The 20,360-nt window shown below is 54.0% G+C and overlaps 1 protein-coding gene and 1 long non-coding RNA gene across 2 annotated transcripts in view; both read right to left on the reverse strand.

Moving 5' to 3' along the window:
* Positions 1–657: 657 nt before the first annotated feature.
* Positions 658–9,195, reverse strand: LOC130542783 (uncharacterized). The gene is made up of 3 exons (XR_008957586.1): positions 9,019–9,195; positions 5,090–5,176; positions 658–3,996 (listed from the first exon to the last, which is right to left on the reverse strand). It is a non-coding gene; the product is annotated as an uncharacterized LOC130542783 (long non-coding RNA).
* A 3,058-nt stretch (positions 9,196–12,253) lies between these two features.
* MAML1 (mastermind like transcriptional coactivator 1) overlaps positions 12,254–20,360 on the reverse strand; it is a 41,402-nt gene continuing 33,295 nt past the window's right edge. Inside the window, exons 3-5 of the mRNA XM_026507718.4 lie at positions 18,895–19,134; positions 17,152–17,248; positions 12,254–15,747 (exon numbers count right to left, since the gene is read on the reverse strand). Of these exons, the coding sequence (XP_026363503.1) occupies positions 14,768–15,747; positions 17,152–17,248; positions 18,895–19,134 (1,317 nt within the window). The 3' untranslated portion in view covers positions 12,254–14,767. The remainder of the gene's footprint in view (positions 15,748–17,151; positions 17,249–18,894; positions 19,135–20,360) is intronic.

Raw genomic sequence — 20,360 nt, forward strand, 5'->3', positions numbered from 1 at the left:
TTTCCTTGTTGGGTTTTCTATCTCCGCACCCTTCCAGAAGGGCCTGCGAGGAGAAGCCTGTGCTCTGCCTGGCCCCCAGGCTCGGCGTGACGTGGGAGCTCAAAGAAACACAGCCATGAATGCCCAGCTGGCCTGGCTGCCCTTCCGCTCCCTCCCCCTGGAAACCACTGAACTGATAGCGAGCAGACAGTGACCTGCATACACAGGACAGATCCCATTAGGGGAGGATTGGGCAGGGGGCGCTGGCCATAGTGTCGCAAGGTTTTCACAAGGTCTCTGCTTCGGTCAGTGGGTTCTGGATCTGAGGACTGATTTGGGTTTGGAAACAGGCAAGGGATCATGAGTTTCCACCGGCTCGGCGGACTTAGCTGCTTATCGGTTCTCGATCTCCTTTGGTTATATCTGTTAAGCAGTGTACCCTCATCAGCTGCCTGTTTTTCTCATCACTAGGTACCCCACTTTCTGTGAGCCATCGCTCTAGACCCTGCCATTCTTCTTTTAAAAGAGATTTTATTTATTTATTTGAGAGAGAGTGAGAGGCAGAGGGAGAGGCAGACGCCTCGCTGAGCAGGGAGCCCGACATGGGGCTCCATCCTGGGACCCTGAGATCATGACCTGAGCCGAAGGCAGACACCCAACTGACAGAGCCACCCAGGCGCCCCTAGACCCTTCCATCCTGATGGTGCCAGCCGTCATGGTAGTCACTGACACCTGGCTTCTGACAGGTGTGTGCTGTGCTCTGTTGTTTCTGCCTCTTAGTATCTCCATTTGTTCCACAGGCACCCCGTTCTATCATGGCATCTCTTATCACCCATCCCAGACCACAGCGGCCATGGGGAGTCAGGTAACAAACCCAAGTGAGTTCTGGGCCTCCCTAAAAAGAGTCCTAGCCAAGTTCCATTTCACAGTGAATGAGCCAGGCTTGAGAGCCCTGGGTCATTTCCCTGGTTCCTAGATGTATCATTGGCCGGTCATACTGGGAGGTTGGCATTGTGCAAAACAGAGTTTGCGCTACGCGGCTGTCACAGCTGTCCTTGCAGGGTTGGCCCTTGGCTGACATCTGCTAACTTTTATTTTGGGAGGTTTCCCACCATTAACCTGTAAGAATGGCTCAACCGTGCCTAACCTGTCTGGCTTTATGGGGAGCATCTGCTCTCCTTTGGGGAGTCTGGAATTGTGGTTTGTGCTAGACAGATGGTGCCTACACGACCAGCCCCCCAGTAAAAACCCAGTGAAAACACGCTGAGTCTCTGATGAACTTTCCCAGCTGGCCACAACTCACACGTGTTGTCACCTCTTATTGCTGGAGGAATGAAGCATGTCCTGTGTGACTCCAGAAGCTTGTGTCTGCTTCCCTAGTCTTCAGCCCATGTGCCTTCTCCCCCTTGCTGGTTTTGCCCTGCACGCATTGGCCGGAATCCAGCATGGCTTCTACTGAGCGCAAGGGGTCGGAATATGAGCAGCACATCCCCAGCTTATTCACTGGCTGGCCCTTCGGCAGCAGCTGTCAGATGGGATGTAGTTGTCAGAGCGCGTGAACAGGCTCCAGGAGCTGACACGCGGCGGCTGCATTCATTTCCATTCCCATGCGGAAGGAGAATCGGAAGCAGTTTGCCTTTGCGGGGATGGACAGCATTACAAGGGTCGTGTCGCCCCAGGATTACTTGAATTATCCCAACATAGTTTGGAGGGACCTCGATGCTCTGGGCATTTCCCCCCAAACCACCTTGGTCCAATATACGGCCGACGTCGTGTGATTGATCGGAGGAGCAGGAAACGCCGAGTACGAGGGTGGCCTTGGTGAGACGCACACTCTGGGGGGTCAGGGACTCGTCCTTTCAGTGACCTGTCAGACATCCCCTCAGAAGTAAATACAGGTTATTGCACTTTGCACCTCCTGCCATGAGAAAAGGAACAGAGACTTGGTAGGTCTCTTTGGGTTTGGGGTGCAGCCTATTCTGCACTTGGGGACCCTACTGTGACACATTTACTGGATGACACAGAAGGCTGCCGACTGTGAACAGGACCTAGGGCAAGGGAGAGGCTTTGCAGCAGCGACTGCAGAGCAAGCACCCTCCTGCTTGGTCCCCCAGGCCCAGCAGATCCCCTGGGGCTAGAAGCATCCATGATAGAGAAAGAGATGTCCTGCGTTTCTGTCGAGCCCCAGCAGGAGTCTGGCGCACACCCGAGGGCCCCGGAGCGAGGCTAGGCCTTCCCCGCCAGGAAATGTACATCATTCCGAAAATGAGACAGAACTTGACCATGGGGCCACAGGACACTGGGCACCGAGTGAGAAAGTGGCCAGAGAAGCCTGTCACCTCAGCTGGTTCTAGGGGACCCAACAAGTCACAACAGAGGACCATCAGACAAGATGCTTGGTATTGGCTGAGTGGGGTCCTGGGCACACGGAAGTGCCTGGGTCACCTGAAACCGTGGCCCCAGCACCTCTCCTTCAGCCACCTGCCAAAACTGGCCCAGGGAGGGGCTCCCTTTGACCAGAGGCTGGTGTCTTCGGAGTCCTTACAGTGGCTTTCAATGCCCAGAAGCTCTTAATTTTACTGTAAGAAGTTTATCCAGGGGGGGCACCTGGGTGGCTCAGTCGGTTAAGCGTCTGCCTTCAGCTCAGGTCATGATCCCAGGGTCCTGGGATCGAGTCCTGCATTGGACTCCTTGCTCGTCAGGGAATCTACTTCTCCCTCTCCCTCTGCCTGCAGCTCCCCCTGCTTGTGATCTCTCTCTGTCAAATAAACAAAATCTTAAAAGTAAAAAAGAAGTTTAACCCAGTTGACTGATACCTTTGCCTTGTACGCGTACGTCTTTAATCCACTGGGAATTGGTTTGCTAGTGGTGTCAGGCTGAGGTTGCATTTTCCCCTGAAAACTCTTTTAAACATAATTTCAGAACATTTGGAAGAAGAATACAAAGAATTACAGTATACTCTTCCCTTAGGCTTCTGTCATTTTCCTATATTTGATGTATCTGGCTGTTCTCTCTCTCTCTTTACACACACACACGCGCACACACACACACACACACACACTGATCTTTCGGAGTCATTTGAGGGTAATTTGCAGACAAGATGTCCCTTTGCTCATCAATACGTCCATGTGTATTCACTCAATATTCTCTTAGCTCCATTACAATGAGCAAAACCAGATAATCAACAGTAAGACAATACCGTTTTCATATCGAATCATTATGCTATATACATGAAACTAATAATCATGTTCTATGTCAATTATATCTCAATTTTTAAAAAGATTTTATTTATCCATTTGAGAGAGTGTGTGTGCAAGGAGAAGCAGAGGGGTATGGAGAGGGACAAGCAGACTCCATGCAGAGCACAGAGCCCAACGTGGGGCTTGATGTGAGGCCAGGATCCCATGATCCCAGGATCATGACCTGAGCCAAAACCAAGAGTTGGACTCTTAACCGACTGAACCACCCAGGTGCCCCTATTGTCTTTTTTTTTTTTTCAATTGAGATATAATCGGGGCGCCTGAGTGGCTCAGTCAGTCAAGCATCTGCCTTCAGCTCAGGTCATGATCTCAGGGTCCTGGGATCAAGCCCTACATGGGCTCCTTGCTCAGCAGGGAGCCTGCTTCTCCCTCTGCCTCTCCCCCTGCTTGTGCTCTCTCTGACTACCTCTATCTCTCTCTCAAATAAATAAATAAATCTTTTAAAAAAAATAAAAAAATAAAATTAAAATAAAGAAAGACAATATCATTATCAAATAAACAGACTTTCACGAGATGTTGCCTGTCCTCGTGGCAAAAGAAACTCCAGGATTCGGCGTTCTATTTCACTGTCAAGGGCGTGCAGTCTCCTTTCGTCTGGAAGAGTTCATCAGTTCACAGATCTTTGTCTTTCGTGAGCACAGGCCAGTTATTTTGCAGAAATCCACTGATTGGGGTTTATCTGAGGTTTCCGCTGATGACAATCGATCATGCGCTTTGAGGAGAGTCAGGGGAAAGGCGCCGTGCTCCTCTCCAGGAACTGTCAGGAAGATATGCAATGTCAGTCTGTCCTGTTCCTGAAGATAGGTTTGGGGTTTTTTTTCCCTGAAGACTTTATTTTCAGTAACCTCTACACCCCCGAGACCAAGAGTCGCACGCTCTACCAAGTGAGCCAGGTTCCTGGAAATGTTTGGACTCTGCTGTTAACATGGGGTCTGCTGGTTTCTCTACTGTAAAGTGAGATCTGCAAGAATTCTCAGCACACCGACTGTCCAAACCCTTTGCCCTAAGGGACTTTGCCCAAATTTTGCCAAGTTCTGGCAGCCCAAGGCCTAAGCCTAAGGCCACTGCATTTATCGGTGAAAAAGAGTGTTCCCGTCTCGTCCACTTACTTACTTCTTTGAATCATTGTGAATTCATGAATTCTTAAATTAAAAATAAATTCGTATTTTACTCAATGGGTTATACTTCTTTGTTATAATTTATTGGGATGTTCATGCTGTCCACGATTGGCCGGTGGGCACTCCCCTCTCACTGGTGGGGGACATGGCCCCACCTGCCATGGAGCGTTGCCTTATTTTCTTTTTCTTTTTTCTTTTTTTTTTTTATTTTATTTATTTATGTGACAGAGAGACAGCCAGCGAGAGCGGGAACATAAGCAGGGGGAGTGGGAGAGGAAGAAGCAGGCTCCCAGCAGAGGAGCCTGATACGGGGCTCGATCCCAGAACGCCGGGATCACGCCCTGAGCCAAAGGCAGACGCTTAACAACTGCGCCACCCAGGCACCCCACTCTCATCCTTTATTTTTAAAAAGATTTTATTTATTTCTTTGAAAGAGAGCATGAGTGGGGGGGGAGGGGCGGAGGCAGAGGGAGAAGCAGGCTTCCTACTGAGCAGGGATTCCAATGCGGGGCTCAATCCCAGGACCCTGGGATCATGACCTGAGCCGAAGGCAGACACTCAACCAACTGAGCCACCCAGGCGCCCTCTTTCTCAACCTTTTGATTTCATTTCATTTTTTGAGAAGGTAAAAGCTTCGCATGGTTCCAACTGTCTGCCCCGGGAGTGTCTCTGCTCGCCCCCCGCCCCCTGCGTCCTTCCCCTCCATCGTCACCCACAGGTGGGGTAACTCACCCCTTCAGGTCCTGATTTATCTTCCTTATGTTGCTTTTTGCACAAATGAGCAGATCCATGAAAGCTTTATTTCTTCTTCTTTCTTACCTAAAAGGAAACACACTAGAAATGCTCTTCTGCACCTCACTGTCTTTGCTGAAGGAAATACCCGGGACAGCGTGCGGTGCGAGTTCACCGAGATCTTCCTCATCCTTTCTTACTGCCTCGGGCAGCCCCTGGGCGGACTGTGGTTTATTAATCCTGCTCTATGCCCATTTAGGGTGAGCCTATATTTTGCAATTACAGATGAAACTTCAGTGAAGACCTGGGCTGTATATTTTTCCCGTTGTTTGTTTATTTATTTATTTATTTATTTATTTATTTATTTATTTATTTATTTATGTATGTATGTAATCTCTACACCCAGCATGGGGCTCGAACTCACCACCCCAAGATCAAGAGTAGCACACTCTTCTGACTGAGCCAGCCAGGCACCCATGGTTGTTTGTTTGTTTTTTTTTTAACATAATAATTTTATAAAATTTAACTTTCTGAATAACTAATACATTCACTTGATTTAAATAGAAAAATATAAAAACCCACTATGTTTATGGAATGATATTGAACCAGCGTTCTAACTGGCCTGAAGGATTATGGGCTCCTTGCTTGCTGACCTAAGTCCCTTGGTCTGGAGCAGAACTAACTTAACTTTCCTTGAGGTTTGCAGACCATGGCCTTGGGGAGTGAAGGGCCAGACTTTCCTAGAAGACAAGGCCTGACCACATTGGAAAACAGCCACGGGTGATGCCAGCAAGTCTGTTCAGGGTCATGTCGCTTAGGACTAACCTAGGACTGACTTCCTGAGCACCTGCTTCTCCTGCGCCCGCCCCCCATCCCCTTTTCCTGTGCTTTCCCCTTAAAAACCCTCTGGCTTCCCTTGGGCGGGAGAAAAATGGTCTTTAAGACATTAGTCCACCGGCTTCCCAGGTTGCCGGCTTCCTGAATAAAGCCTTTCCTTTCCCACCATCATATGTCTCTGGAATATTGATTTTTCAGCAGCGAGCCGCAGAACCTGAGTTCCGACACTGTTCTCTGCTAAGAATATTATATAGGTACTGATTTTAAATATCATGGCCAATGAGACTTTCTGGTGATATTCACTGAAATTCTCTGCCTGTGTATTTACTTATTTTTTAAGTACTGTCTACACCCGAAGTGGGACCTGAACGCAGGACCCCAAGATCGAGAGTTGCATGCTCTGCCCATTGAGCCAGCCAAGTGCCCCCTTTACTTGACAGTTTTAGAAGAGCTTAAAATCAGTACGCAGCACTGAGTTTTCCAGAAGCCCCGTGCGGTGTGGTAGGCCACGGGGGTGGGAAAGGACCCTTTTTCATTCCCGCAGGCTTTGCCAAGAGACTGCAGGCGGGCGGGCCCCCCAGTTTGGGGGCCAGAAAAAAGAGCCTTTGAAATGCTGATGAACTTGGGGCGCCTGGGTGGCACAGCGGTTGGGCGTCTGCCTTCGGCTCAGGGCGTGATCCCGGCATTATGGGATCGAGCCCCACATCAGGCTCCTCTGCTATGAGCCTGCTTCTTCCTCTCCCACTCCCCCTGCTTGTGTTCCCTCTCTCGCTGGCTGTCTCTATCTCTGTCGAATAAATAAATAAAATCTTAAAAAAAAAAAAAAAAAGAAATGCTGATGAACTTAACACTTATAACGTAAAACCTCCTGTTTGCATTGAGCAGAAACAGAGCATGTGGGGATTGGGTCCCGGATTTGGGGATTGCGTCCCGGAACGTGCATGCTTGTAGGAGAGGTGAGGGAGGCGAGCAGGGCAGGGCGGCCCGCTGAGCTGTGACCTGGCGCAGCGGAGCCCCAGCCCGCCGCCCCGCCGAGGGGGCCCTGCAGCGGGGCCGGCCCTCGGGGTGGTCCAGAACTGGGGAGGCGGGTCGGGCCTCGGCACCCCCCCCCCCCACGCGACCAGGCATTGAAGGCGGGCGGCCCTGTGAAGGGGAGTAGGAGATGTCAGGTGGAGCCGCACAGCCCCGGACCCAGCAGATTCCCGGGAGAATCCCTCGGCCCCCCGCGGGCAGCCCTGGGGGTGCGCCACAGCGCCGCCTAGAGTCCGCACCTTGCGCTACACGGGTCCTCTTCATACAGTAAGTCCGATTGCCCTCAGCCAGCACGTCAGCTTTACCTGGAGGGCCCCCCCACCCCGAACCCATCTCTCGGGAGGGGCCGAGCCCCTGGTCACCCAGCACTAGCAATGCATGGTGGCCGCCCGTCCCCTGGCCACCAAATTGTACCAAGAGGCGCACCAGGGAGTCAGCGGGGTGGAATGCATTCTCGCTCCCCAGTGTGGAACCCCATCCTCCTCCCCTGATGGTCAGGGTCCACTTCTCCTGCCAGGTGTCTTGGCACAAGGAGCTCCAAGGCCCAGGGGGCAGCTGTAGCTTAAAGCCTAACAGGACTCCTGCTGCGTCTTCTGGTGGAGACGTCCCTTCGGGAGCCGGGGTCCCTGGACGCACACAGCCGGAAGTTGCAGGACGGGAAGCAAAAGGTCTGGGAGGGGGGTCTCCAGAGCAACTGGCAAGCAAGGTCACCTCTACCTCCGCTCCCTGTTCCCCCTCCATGTCTCCTACCTGCCGGAACCCCATGTCCCGGTCACTGATCTGGGGTGCATACCCCTTCCTAGAGGATGCAAGGTCTTATCACTAAGCTGGCCCCTGACCTGTCCCTTTGGGCAGTCCTTCCATGCTCTCCTGGTCGGCAGCCTCTGGGAGTCCGGAGGGGATGGCACCTTGGACTCTGCTCACATTCCCCGGGAGCACAGGTGGAGACACTCCACCCAAGGTGACAGAGGATGGGCTCTGTACTGACAGGTCAGACATGCTGGCAGGACAGCCAGAGCCACAGCTGGGCTCTGCATCCATTCCGGGACATGGCAACGGCTCCTGCCAAGGACCCCGAGGACAAAGACTGAGGAACCGGCACAGGTCGGGGAGAGGAAGGAGGCTGGATAGCTCAGGGGCGGTGTGACCCGGGATGGGATCCCAGGCGGGATAAAGGGCATCACAGGACAGCTCTTGACATCTGAAGAACTGTCGATTAGTTGACAGTCTTTGTCTCAATGCTAAGTTCCTATTTTTGATTTTGATTTGATTTTATTTAAGTAGGCTCCACACCCAGCGTGGAGCCCAGTGTGGGGCTTGAACTCCTGTCCCTGAGATCAAGACCTGAGCTGAGATCAAGAGTCAGACGCTTAACCGACTGAGCCAGCCAGGTGCCCTTAATTTCCTATTTTTAGTAATTATACTGTTAGGCATAATTTAATAATTATACTGACTCAAGTCATGACCTCAGAGTCCTGGGTTCGAGTCCCGCATCGGGCTCCTTGCTCAGTAGAGAGCCTGCTTCTCTCTCCTCCCCTGTGCTCTCTCTCTCTCTCTCTCCAATAAATAAATAAAATCTTTTAAATTTCTTAAAACATAATTATATTGTTGCTCTAACGGACGGAGAAGCTGGGGGAACATATCTAAGCACTGTGAAAGACAACTCTGCTGGGGTATAGAAGTTACATGCGCCGCCTAGAGTCCGCACCTTGCGCTACACGGGTCCTCTTCATACAGTAAGTCCGATTGCCCTCAGCCAGCACGTCAGCTTTACCTGGAGGGCCCCCCCACCCCGAACCCATCTCTCGGGAGGGGCCGAGCCCCTGGTCACCCAGCACTAGCAATGCATAGGGGCGCCTGGGTAGCGTAGTCGTTAAAGCGTCTGCCTTCGGCTCAGGGCGTGATCCCGGCGTGCTGGGATAGAGTCCCACATCGGGCTCCTCCGCTGTGAGCCTGCTTCTTCCTCTCCCACTCCCCCTGCTGTGTTCCCTCTCTCACTGGCTGTCTCTCTGTCACATAAATAAATAAAATCTTAAAAAAAAAAAAAAGAAGTTACATACCATAAAAGTCACCCATCTTAAACGTCCAATGCAATGACTTTTAGTAAATTTGCCCGGCCGTGCAAAGGATCACCACGATCTGGTGTTAAGAGCAATTTCATCGGCCCAGTGAGCCCCAGCCCCAGGCCGCCCGGATCTGTCTTCTGTCTTTATTGGTTTGCCTTTTCTGGACATGTCACATAAAGGGATTCATTCCTGTGACACGTGGTCTTTTGTGTCTGTTACAACTTAGCACATTTTTGAGATCTTTGTACTCTTTTCACAACTTTTTTTGGGTAAATCTGAAGTTCTAGCCAAACAAAGAGCCAGAAAAGAAAAAAAGAAAAAAAAAAAGATGAATCACCACACTTTCCCAGCGTGGGAGGGATGCCGGGAACCCAAGTGGCCAGTTGGTCTCGAGATGTGGGCTGACTCAGAGGCTGGGCATTGGTCTCTGTCGCTGGCAGGGCGGACACTGAGCAGTGACGGGGTTCGAGCTCTTGGGTGAGTCAGAGCCATGCTGCCGGGATCCTGCAGAGACGCTCCCACGCCACCCCCCTAACCATAGCTAGTCCTTTCATAAGCCCCCTTTTCCACCGCGGCGTGGGGGTGCGAGGGCAGAGGCTCACTGACGCCCCCTGCAGCTGCGGGTTTGGACTCGGTTGAGTTTGCAACTGCCAGGGGTGATCTGCCTTTTGTGAAAACCAGACTGGGGGTGACATGGGCATCTGTGAGGGGGACCCCCCACCCCCACCCAACCGAGTATCCTATAAGGCTTTCAAGGCGGCACCGATCTCCACCTTTACCTCTGGAAGGCAACATGGCTTTTCATGGACTCTCTTGGTTTTGGAGGTTTCCACTTGGCCGATGGGAGGTTTCTACAACAAGCAAGGGTGTCCGCTCTGATTGAAGATCAGGGCCGGGGAGATGACTGGGCCGGGCTGTGGACGCCGCCGTCCCACTGTGAGCTGGGCCCGGGCAGGACTCCGTGTACTGTGTAGCCCCTGTTATTCCCCTGCGTCATGAGGACACGACATCCTCAGGGTCAACGTCAGCTCAGACCGTGTGTCCAAATGCAGTCCTAAAGCAATGAGGTATTCCTCTTCCCTGGTTATGTGCGGTTCTCTGAGTGCCTGGCGATAGGCCCCTCCGGAAAGACCAGGAGAAGCACTCACCGCCCTCCTGGGGTCCGGCCTCTCCTTTGCTCAAGGGGTTCTGAGTCTGAGAAGCGCCTCCTGTCTGGAAACTGGGTAATGTGTCGTGTCCTGGGGCAGCTTCGGTCAGCCATCCCATCAATGATCCACTGTTGAGTCCTCCCGCTCGTAGAAAGGAAGCCAACCCATCAGATGGCCGGCTCTTTGCCCCCGGCCCCACCATGATCCACTAACAGCTCCCTAGCTCTCTGTGGGTCGGGTCCTCCCACGTGGCCTCTGAAAGGCCCACAATCCCACCAGGCCCTATTGCTTTGGGATCCTCTCGATCCTGTGGCTATCGGGGAGCCGGTTCTGTTACACCTTCTACTGTCAGTCTGGGCCTCCGAGGAACGGCCACCTGGCTTCTCAATGATGTGGTGTCCCTCAGGGTGCCCTCTTTCTGGTAGAGGGATGTCCTCGGGGTCCCTTTGGGGAGTGTATTTGGCTGGTGGGCCTATTTGCCCATCACAGATAGAGAAGTGCGTCCACCCTAGCACGCAGAATTTCAGCAAAGTATCTTTTACTCCACAAGCAAATATTGAAAAGAAGAAATGGCATGGGAGGGCAGATATAACAGGTGGGATTTTGGTGGGTTATAAAAAAAATTTTTTTTTTTAAGATTTTATTTATTTATTCGACAGAGATAGAGACAGCCAGCGAGAGAGGGAACACAAGCAGGGGGAGTGGGAGAGGAAGAAGCAGGCTCATAGCAGAGGAGCCTGATGTGGGGCTCGATCCCATAACACAGGGATCATGCCCTGAGCCGAAGGCAGACGCTTAACCGCTGTGCCACCCAGGGGCCCCTTAAAAAAAATTTTTTTACTGCTCACGGTCTAGACCCCCTCCGCCGATTCTCCATCACTGAGAGTAACATGACCCGGTGATGGGATATCTGAGGCTCTTGACCTTGAAGACGACAGTGCGCGGTTGGGCTCTGTCCCACAGTGCGCAGAAGCAGCTGGGTACTTAAGAAAGCACAGAACCCATCTGAAACCTTGACGTTCAAGATGAGAGACGGTGACGATGTCGGGGTGGGGGCGGGGGAGAGATCCAAAGGAAGCTCAGCAAGCACTCACCTTGGCCGAGTCTCGCGGGGTTACATCCTCCGTGACTTAGGTATAGAATTCCAGCTTTTCCTTCCGCAATCTTGAAAAGCTTTGCTTTCCAGGGACAGGGACACGTGGAGCCTTCTGCACAGGCGACGAGCTGCTAGTCACCGGACTGCTGCCCTGAGGCTCCTGCTGCTTCCATGCCCGCGGGCCGGTGGGGACCTGCGGCCTGGAGCAGGAAACACACTGGACCGCCCTCTCCCGCCCCGGGGTCATTAGGTTTTTGCAGCAGCACATGTCCTGCCAGTCACGCAGCTCACTCCCCCCAGAGACTGCACTCCAGGACGCAGATACGAAGGCGGGTGGGTGAGTTCTGTCCTCGCCGTGCTGGTTTCCACTCTGGTCGAGGGTCCAAAGATGATCTTTCCCAACCTTCACGGAAAGGCCTGTAGGCACTGGCTAGCATCTGCGGCCCAGCTTACAGCAGCCATTCGGCCGGCGAGTTACCACCACCAAGAGGGAAGAGGGGCAGGTGCTAGGAAGACACAAGGGGAAGGGTGGGTCCATCGTGGGACGACCCCCCCCCCCAGTGTGACAGTGACAACAGTGCGTGGGTGGGAGCACCAGAACATACGTTCTTACAAAAAAAAAAAAAAAAAAAGGAGGACTTCTAAATAGGACCTTGGGGGCCTGCTCAGAGGGTAAGTCTCAGGCTACAAGGAAAACATCTCAACTGCTAAGGATCCCTGAGTTCCCTGGTCCAACTTCCTCCCGTTAGACACAAGGACAGGGTGGGCCCCAGAGAGGGGACAGGCTCCTGGTGACCCTGAGTTCCACCCTCTGAGCCGGCCTCGGCCTCGCGTAATAGAAGGGACCAGACCGAAGTCCCCGCACCCTCCACCGCGCAGCGAGCAAGCAGCTGCACGCAGATGGACATCAGCGACCCAGGAAGTCATGCGCCCGTCCCCCGCCCAGCCTGCCGGCGCAGCCACGTGAGGTCCAAGTCACAGGCGGTTTCCATACTAGCAAAATACTTTTATTATTTTATAATGATAAAAGAAGGAGAGTAAAGATTTCTTTTTGGTGTATACCAGAGTTAAGGGCGGTAGAAGAATAAGGGGATTAATAGGATTTTTATGTACTTTGATGACAATAAAAAGTTAACAATATCAACCGTTTGCCATAAAACTTATCATAGCTCCCCCAAAACACATATATAAAGGATCATAGTTTTAAAATCTATAAAAGTAAAAAATATACAGTCAGAAACTCTAACGCTTATTTCCTCTTTAATATAAAATTGTAAACATTTATTTACACAAAGCAAATGTGTATAACAAAGTCCGAGCACCCTTCTTTTGAGTCATGGCTCCTGGAAGAGGGGATTTGCACTGAAGCGGAGGCGTCTCCTCCCGACTCCCCAAAAACCAGATTCATAAATAAAGCCATGGGCAGCTCCCTGGGGGGACCCCAAGCATCACATTTTATTGCTCCGACACTGCAGCGGGAAGCCTGCTGTCTGTCCGGCGGCCCGAGGACTAAGGCAGGGGCGGCCCTCCCCACGAGGGGACAGACGTGAGCAGCCAGAGGGAGACCAGGAGAGGAACAGGACCCATCGCCAGCCCCTAGCCCGCTATTTTTGGTAGGAAACCCGCTGAAGTCACCCTCTAGCCCTTCGGATAGGGGAACTCCCGCAGAGGGTGGAGTCTTCACTGGCTTTATGATTCATTCCCTTCTGTGAAAGCACAGTTCAGCATCTGGGGGTGGGGGTGGGGGGCGGGGAGGGCGTTCAAAGGGGAAATGGCGCAGACACCACCCGAGGTGGCAAATGGCTATTAGAGAAGAGGCTCTGAGGGTCCAAGTACCCCCTTGAAAGGCACTGCTGGTGCAGAATAATTATCCCTGTGTGCACAACCCTTCGTCCCCTCAAAGCCACTCAGGCTGCCCATGTGGATACCATCCCTGGCTCAGCTCTTTACATAGGACACTCCTTGAACCATCCACGTCGAGACTCCAGGGAAATAAAAATGGGGTTTCGGTTTCTCCTGAGACCACTCTCATGGAAGCCACTCTTCTCAGTGTCCTAGCTGCTCGCCGACACTCTGTTTAAAAGGGTCTCACTCTGCACTGACCATTTTGCTTTCGTTCTAACCCCAGTGCTCTGTCCATCTGTTTGGCCAGAAGCAGCCCACACGTAATCCTGTTTTGTGGACTCTTAGCTTAGTCAAGTCCACAGACCTTCAGAGAGAAATCCACTCCCATTTGGAGAAGGATGTGTTAGTGTTATAAAGCCATTCTCTTTAAAAAGTGCAAGTCATCTGACGTGGGAGAGTGGCCGAAGTGGTAAAAACCAAGTGGGATTCTCTCCTCCGGCCCTGCCCGCAGGCCCCCGGGCCACCACGCGCTCGCTGCTTTCCCTCCCTCCCCCCTTGCACCGTTGCTTTCTGGGGAGAAGCCCTCCCGCCTACAACACTGGGGCTTCCTAAGGAATTTTAGTGACTCTTTCCCCACCTGTCTAGTACACTGTTGCCTTCAAGAAGTTTTCCATTTGGGCTGGAGAGACAAAGAAGGGGAGGCAGAAAGGTCACAGGAACTGGAGATGGGGTGAAGACCTCTGTGCACAGCTCAGCTAGGATCACCTTCCTGACACATTAAATCCCAGTTTTCAGAGAAACTGCAGAAGGTGGGGAGAGACGAGAGGACACAGGAACCCCAAACATTCCATTCCGGCACGTGGCCCGGGAGCTGCCTGGGGGCTGGCCGTCCTGAGTGCCAACCTGGGGGACACGGCACCGCAGGAGCAGCAGGAGAGGCTGCAGAGGCCACATCTGTGTCCCCAGCTCTGCTACCTCGCGGCACCCTGTTTCTTTCTGGCACATGCAGTCACAGGCTGCGCAGGCGGAAACCATTGCCCAGGGACCCTCCCTTTCCCCTGAAAGCGGACAAAGAGCAGGAATAAGAAAGGCTCCTGACCACAGGGAAACCCTAGGTCCCCAGTGCCACTCAATCGGTTTAAACCACCACCTATCCTAATCGGTCTTCAAATCTTAAAAAAAAAAAAAAAATCTTTTCTATGCTACAAATTGCAAATAGTTCTGCTATATGAAGTTGCAACGAAACCTGTCCCCAGCACTGGGGCAAGTGGAGAAGTCTTGGATTAAGTCAACACGATGGCACAGGTTTGGTAAGCCTGACATCGTGGGGTTTCACTGTTCTTACTGTTGGGTTTTTTTGGTCATTTGGATAGAAAACCACCTGTAGAACCCTGTCCTGCTGTCCCGACACCAGGCAATGGATGCCAGCAGAGGGGCTGGGACCAGCCCGACGGACCGCCACTGCTGGCTGGGAGCCGGGGGGGCCCTGCAGACCCTGACCAGGGCCCACCTCAGCCCTGGGGCTCCAGCCCACCCCCCACCCCCACCCGGTTCCCCGGGCCACGGGCTTTTGGTCCAAAGTAGTTGCTCTTTCTTGAATCTGAGAACAAAAATACAGGCTGTATGAACACTGAGAACACTGCAAACCCTCCAGTTACTGAGGCCCTAAAAGGTCGTCCAAATCATTCATCCACTCTTCCGAAGTCCTGTTCTTCAGCAGGGAGTCGATCAGGTCGGCATCTCCGGCCATGCTGGCCAGCCCGCTGCCACCTGGCTGCCCGCTGTAGGCAAAGGGCAGCTCCTGGCCCGCGGTCCGCACGGGGTAGGCCTGAGAGCAGTGCAGTCCCGCCCGGCCCCCCATTGGTGGTGCCGGGCTCTGGCTGAAGGCCCCCAGCTCAGGCCCGCCGGGGTTCAGGCCCGGCAAGCCTGGCTGTGGGGCTCCCTGGGGAGGTGCTGGGGCGGGGGCACTGGTCCTCTGCTGCGCGCTCACCGGGGGCAGCATGGAGCCCGCCGCACCTGCCGAGCTCATGGGGGCCATGGGCCTGCTGGGCATTGCCTGGGAGAACTGGGGGCTGGACATTTTCAGGTGGGCCTGCTGCATGTGGAAACTGGAGGCTGCCGTGAACGCGCTCACGGTGTTGCTCCCTGGGGTCTGGCCACTCAAGTTCGGCAGGCCCTGATGTTGCCACGAGGGGTTCTGGCCTCCCATAGCGGCTGACACCCTCGGGACCTGTGGCTTGGTTAAGCCAGAGTTCAGGGTCCCCTTGTTGTGCTGTTGGGAGAGGCCAGAGCTGCCCAGAGAGTTCTGCCCATAGGCAGCGGAGACCGAGGTGTTCTGGCCCACGCCGGTCTGCCGTGCGATGTGGGCATGTCCGTTGGTGGCCTGTGGCGGAGGCTGGGCAACGATCTGCGTGATGCCGGAGGCCATGCCATAGAGACCACTCTGCGGCAGGCTCTGGGAGCCAGTGAACTGAGCCACACCCCGGTCCTGCTGGCCTGAGTTGGAGGGGAGAGAGGAAACCGAAGTGTGTCCGGGGCCCATTGGCATCAGATTCCCGGCCTGAGGGAACCCTCGAGGACAGCTGGAGTTAGATGGGCCCAAGCTGTTCATGCCAGGCACAGCAGCAGAGGACCCTAGAAGACAGAGCAGAGTCGGTCAATCGGGCTGGCATTTTGTGGAGAGGCTCTAAGACCCCAGCAGCAGGCACTATTTTCTGGCGTGAGAGGCAGAATCAGAACACCAGGTATCTTAAGGTCAGTGGAGCCTCGAAGAAGACAGCCCTGGGGGCCAAAGGAGAGCAGCTTTCCCACAGGGTGGAACGGAGGCCAGTCTGGAGCAGTGAGGAATTTAAGACTGGCTCAGAGGAAGGGGCAAAACCCCAAGGTGGGGGAAGCCAGGAGACTCAATGATTCACCTGTCAAAGGCCCACCCCATTTCTGCTCTGTCGGAGGCCCCATGCCAGCACGGGGACTCTGAGACGGATCTGGCCCAGGGCCTGCCTCTGCGAGGCAAAGGCTCCATGTGGTGTGACAGGGTGATGACAACAGCTGGCAGGGCAGGGGACCAGAGGCTCAGTGCCTGGGAGGATCTGGGGAGGGCTTCAGAGAAATGGTGACAAAGACATTAGGTTTTAAAAGGGTCGAATTTTAGTGACTGAACAGTTGGGAGAAACGGAGTATTCTAGACAGAGAAGACAGTGTGGAAAGGCACAGAGTTACAAGAGGTGGTCTGTGTGGGGAGCTCCGTGGCTGGGGTCCGGGAGGGTGTCCCCACTGGCTGGAGATACAACTGGACAGACAGTTGTGGCCAGACTCAGGGGAGCTGGGGCTCCTCGTGAAGGGCAGGGCTGCAGAGCCATAGGGCAAGCGGACTGTGACAGTGGTTCTGGGGCTGGGCAGGGGCTGCTCAAATTACTTAGGTGAGGGACACACGAGCTGTTGGCACCGTGGGGGTGAGAGCGGGAGGGTGTGAGGTCCCACTGAATTCCTGGACTGATGGCCTGAGCAAGGCAGTCAGGTTCCCTCGCACATGGGCGACATGGCAGCTGAGACCTCAGAGTGCTTCCCGCCCTGCGCCCAGCTGCCCACTGCTGATGCCACCCGTGACACCAAAGTGAGCTGACAGGGAGAAAGGGAAGCAGCAAAAGGCCACACAAACGACACCAAGTCTCTCTCCTTATCTGGAAAATAAGAGGGTCACTTTCTGAAGGCACCTAACGGCAGACACAAAAGAACTTTCTTAAGAATTACAGAAGCCATTTCCTGTTGATAAGCTATCGTCCGGCCAGAAATGATTTTGCTTCAAAAGACGCCGCCGCCGGAGTACCCGCCGAAGTGGTCTGCTGTCCCCCGGCCCGAGGGGACCCAGAGAGCCAGGCTGCACAGGCACGCTGACGTTTATACAAGCAAGTCGATCTAGTCAGCTGCTAGCAGGAGGCCCCGCAGACAGTGAGAACTCGGCAGGGGAGGGATAGACCAACCGCTCTGGCCCGGGCCTGCCGTCCCCGCCCGCCTGCACCACCTCCGACGTCCCCTCACCTGTGAACTGTCCCACCTGCTGGGGGAAGGTGCTCTGGGTTGGGTCTTGGTACTGGGGAGGCGGGCGCGTCAGGTGGCGCTGAAACTGCTGCTTCTCCTAGAAAACGTTAAGAACAATAGAACAAAACAACAAGACCCACATAAAACAAAAACAACAGAGTTAGATCAGACAAAAGCACACCCCCGTTTGTTACTCAGGGATGCGTTCCTGTGGAGATGATACTTGTGGTTTCATTTGGGGGATTTTTAATCAACTGTATGAAACAGGACAGGGCAGACCTAAGAAGCAATGATTAGAAAAAAAAAAAAAGGTGGTTTATGGGTTTAAAGAAACGTTGGGGGGGGGGGCGCCTGGCTGGCTCAGGCATTTGAGCAACCCACTCTTGTTTCAGCTCAGGTCATGGTCTCAGGACCGTGAGATGGAGCCCTGCACTGGGCTCCGAGCTGGGCGTGGAGCCTGCTTCAGATTCTCTCTCCCTTTGCTCCTCCCCGCAACGCTGGGAGGGCAGAGCAGGGAAATGCGAACCAGAGCCACAGCGACATACCACCGCTCATGCACGAGGATAGCTAGAACCAGAAACGCAAGCACGGGAAGGCTGTGGCGAGACTGGGCGCCCTCACACTGCTGTGGGATGTAAAACAGCGCAGCCGCTGGGGAGAACAGTCTGGCGACTCCGCACAGGGCTCCATGTAGGAGCTACCATGTGACCCAGTGACTCCGCCCCCGCGTGTACACTTGACAGAGCTGAAAACCTCCGTCCATAGGAAGGCGCAACAATCTGTGTGTCGCCAACCGGTGACCAAGTAAGTCAAACGGAGTGCATCCAAAGAGAGCACCGCTCAGCCACGGGAAGGAGGGAAACACGCACGTGCCACAACACGGGCGATGACTTTTTAGGGGCTGAAAACGGATGAAGTCGACTGTGGTGATGGCTGCACTGCTGTGTGATTATCGTAAAACCACCGGATTGTACACTTCAAATGGGTGGATAGAGGTCACATGACTCTCAGTTCCCAATAAAGCTGTCATTTTTAAAAATGGCAGAACTGAGGCAGGGGGGTGGGCTTTAAAGTCCTCCTCAGTCACCTTCGTCTCCTGGGTAGCTGGTTCTTCTCTTACGACTTTAAAGATGGGACCTGAAACCCTGAGCACTGCCGCAACCTTGGCGCCCGCACACCACACCTGGGGGCCGCGCGGGTGGACTGCAGGACGTGGAGGGGGCTTGTGGCCTGATTCTAGGACTCAAGGGCCTCAGGGACGTTTGCACGTCCCTATGTCATCTTCCGGCTCAGCACAAACTACATTTACAACAAAGCTGGACCCCACAGTGAACCGGCAGACTGGGGGGCTCCGTGCTCTGGTAGCTGCGGACAAGGGACGTGGAAACGCATCCCTAACAAGTACAGTGCTGGGCACAGATCGGCCTCCACGAATCCCCACCGAGTGACACGGAAAGCTGCCTCTACACAGGCCACTGCTGACGAAGGGGCTTAAGGGGCAAAGGAGGGGCGCCTGGGTGGCTCAGTCCACTGAGGGGCGTCTGCTGGAGATTCTCTCCCTCTCTCTAAAATAAATAAGTCTTCAGAAATTTTTTCTTGAAAAAGGGCAAAGGACATGCAAACGAAGGGCCACACATGCACGCACACACACACGCACACACGCAGCGGGGCTGACAGCCACGTTGTGACGTGGGAGGCGGGTGCGTGTGGGGCGGCGGGGGTCGTCTTCACCTCTCGTGTTACCTGTTCTGCCAGAAGGTGCTGCTGCCTCTGCAGGAACTGCTGTTGCTGCAGATGCTTTTGCTGCTGCTCCCGCTGTTTCTGTTGGTCCAAAAGCAAGTGATGCTGCTTCATGACCGCCGCCTGCTGCTGGCTGCTCAGATAGGGGGCGCTGCTGCGGGTGCTGGCCACGGACGCAGCGGGCTGCTGGCTCCCCACCCCGGCAGCCGGGGCAGCCACGGGGACGCTGGGCGGGGTCTGCTCCTGTGAGCACAGAGAAGGGGGTCTCACGTCAGGAGGAACACAGTGACGCCCATAAGCCGGGATCGGAGCAGGTTCTTCCCTGAAGCCCCCACGGAGCCCCGTGCACGCGTCCTCCAGGCCCGGGCCGGATGTCCAGGGAGCGAACACCCGAGCACCCAGCCAGGAGCAGTGTCCCCAGCCGCACGGGATCCCTGCTGCCTGCGGCTCACCAGCGGCAAAGGTGAGATCTTACCCTTTAGCTTGTGTATCTGCAGGCGTTGCCTGCAGTCGGCAACCGGAGCTTCTAAACGCTCACTTTCTGGAATGCGCGAGTGCAGAAGGGGCCCCCGGGGAGGAACGCTCTGAGGGGCTCCAACGGATGGAGACACGATGGTCCAAGTGTGCAAACCCTGGGTCCCCAGCGGTGGGCCTGCCCCTCGACTGCCGGAAACCACACCACGTGTCCATCCGCGTATGGCACTTTCCTGGGACCAGTCTGCTTGGCTTTCGTCAGATACTCACGCTCACAGGATACTGAGTATCAATGAAAACGTCAATAAATACTCTCAATACGTGGGCTAAAAGTGAGAGTCACGTCAGGGGCTGCACGGTATTATCCCATCGTGACTTACATTTAAACGGGGGCGGGGGGGATTGAACCCAAAATGGGAAAAAGGTAAAAAGCAATGATCATTTAAACAACCTCAACTTTTTGAGCTCTTTCCAGTCCTTACAGGTCTAACCTGACAAGAGGTCCATCCTTACAAGAGTCTAAACTTCGAGCAGACAGACGCTGAGGTAATTTCCTCACCCCAACCCCCGAGCCCCCAGAAGCCTGTGGGCTCCGAGTGCTTTGCGAGGCGCTAAGCACTGGCAGTCGTCACCGCTCTGAAGGGCGCTCCCAGTGGCTGTGGAGTTTCGTGGCCGGCATCGGTGGCTGTCCCGACACTTGCACGTGTGCTCTCCTGATGAGAGATGCTTAACCTGCTTCCAGTTTGGGGCTATTAGAAATAATGATGCAATGAATATCTCGTATATAACTTTCCTATTTTTTAGGGATTATTTCTGGCAGGGGTGTAACGTGTCGATGCTTATGAACATTTGTATGGCTAAAGAAGAACATCGAATGCCAAATCACTTCCCACAAGCACCGTGCCCATGTGCCCACCCTCGTCAGCAGAGGGGCATCGATTTCCATTATTATTATCACCAACACTGGGTTTTTAGTTTTACAATTTTGCAAATAC

The sequence above is a fragment of the Ursus arctos genome, unplaced genomic scaffold (genome assembly GCF_023065955.2).
Source record: "Ursus arctos isolate Adak ecotype North America unplaced genomic scaffold, UrsArc2.0 scaffold_5, whole genome shotgun sequence".
Lineage (NCBI taxonomy): Eukaryota > Metazoa > Chordata > Mammalia > Carnivora > Ursidae > Ursus > Ursus arctos.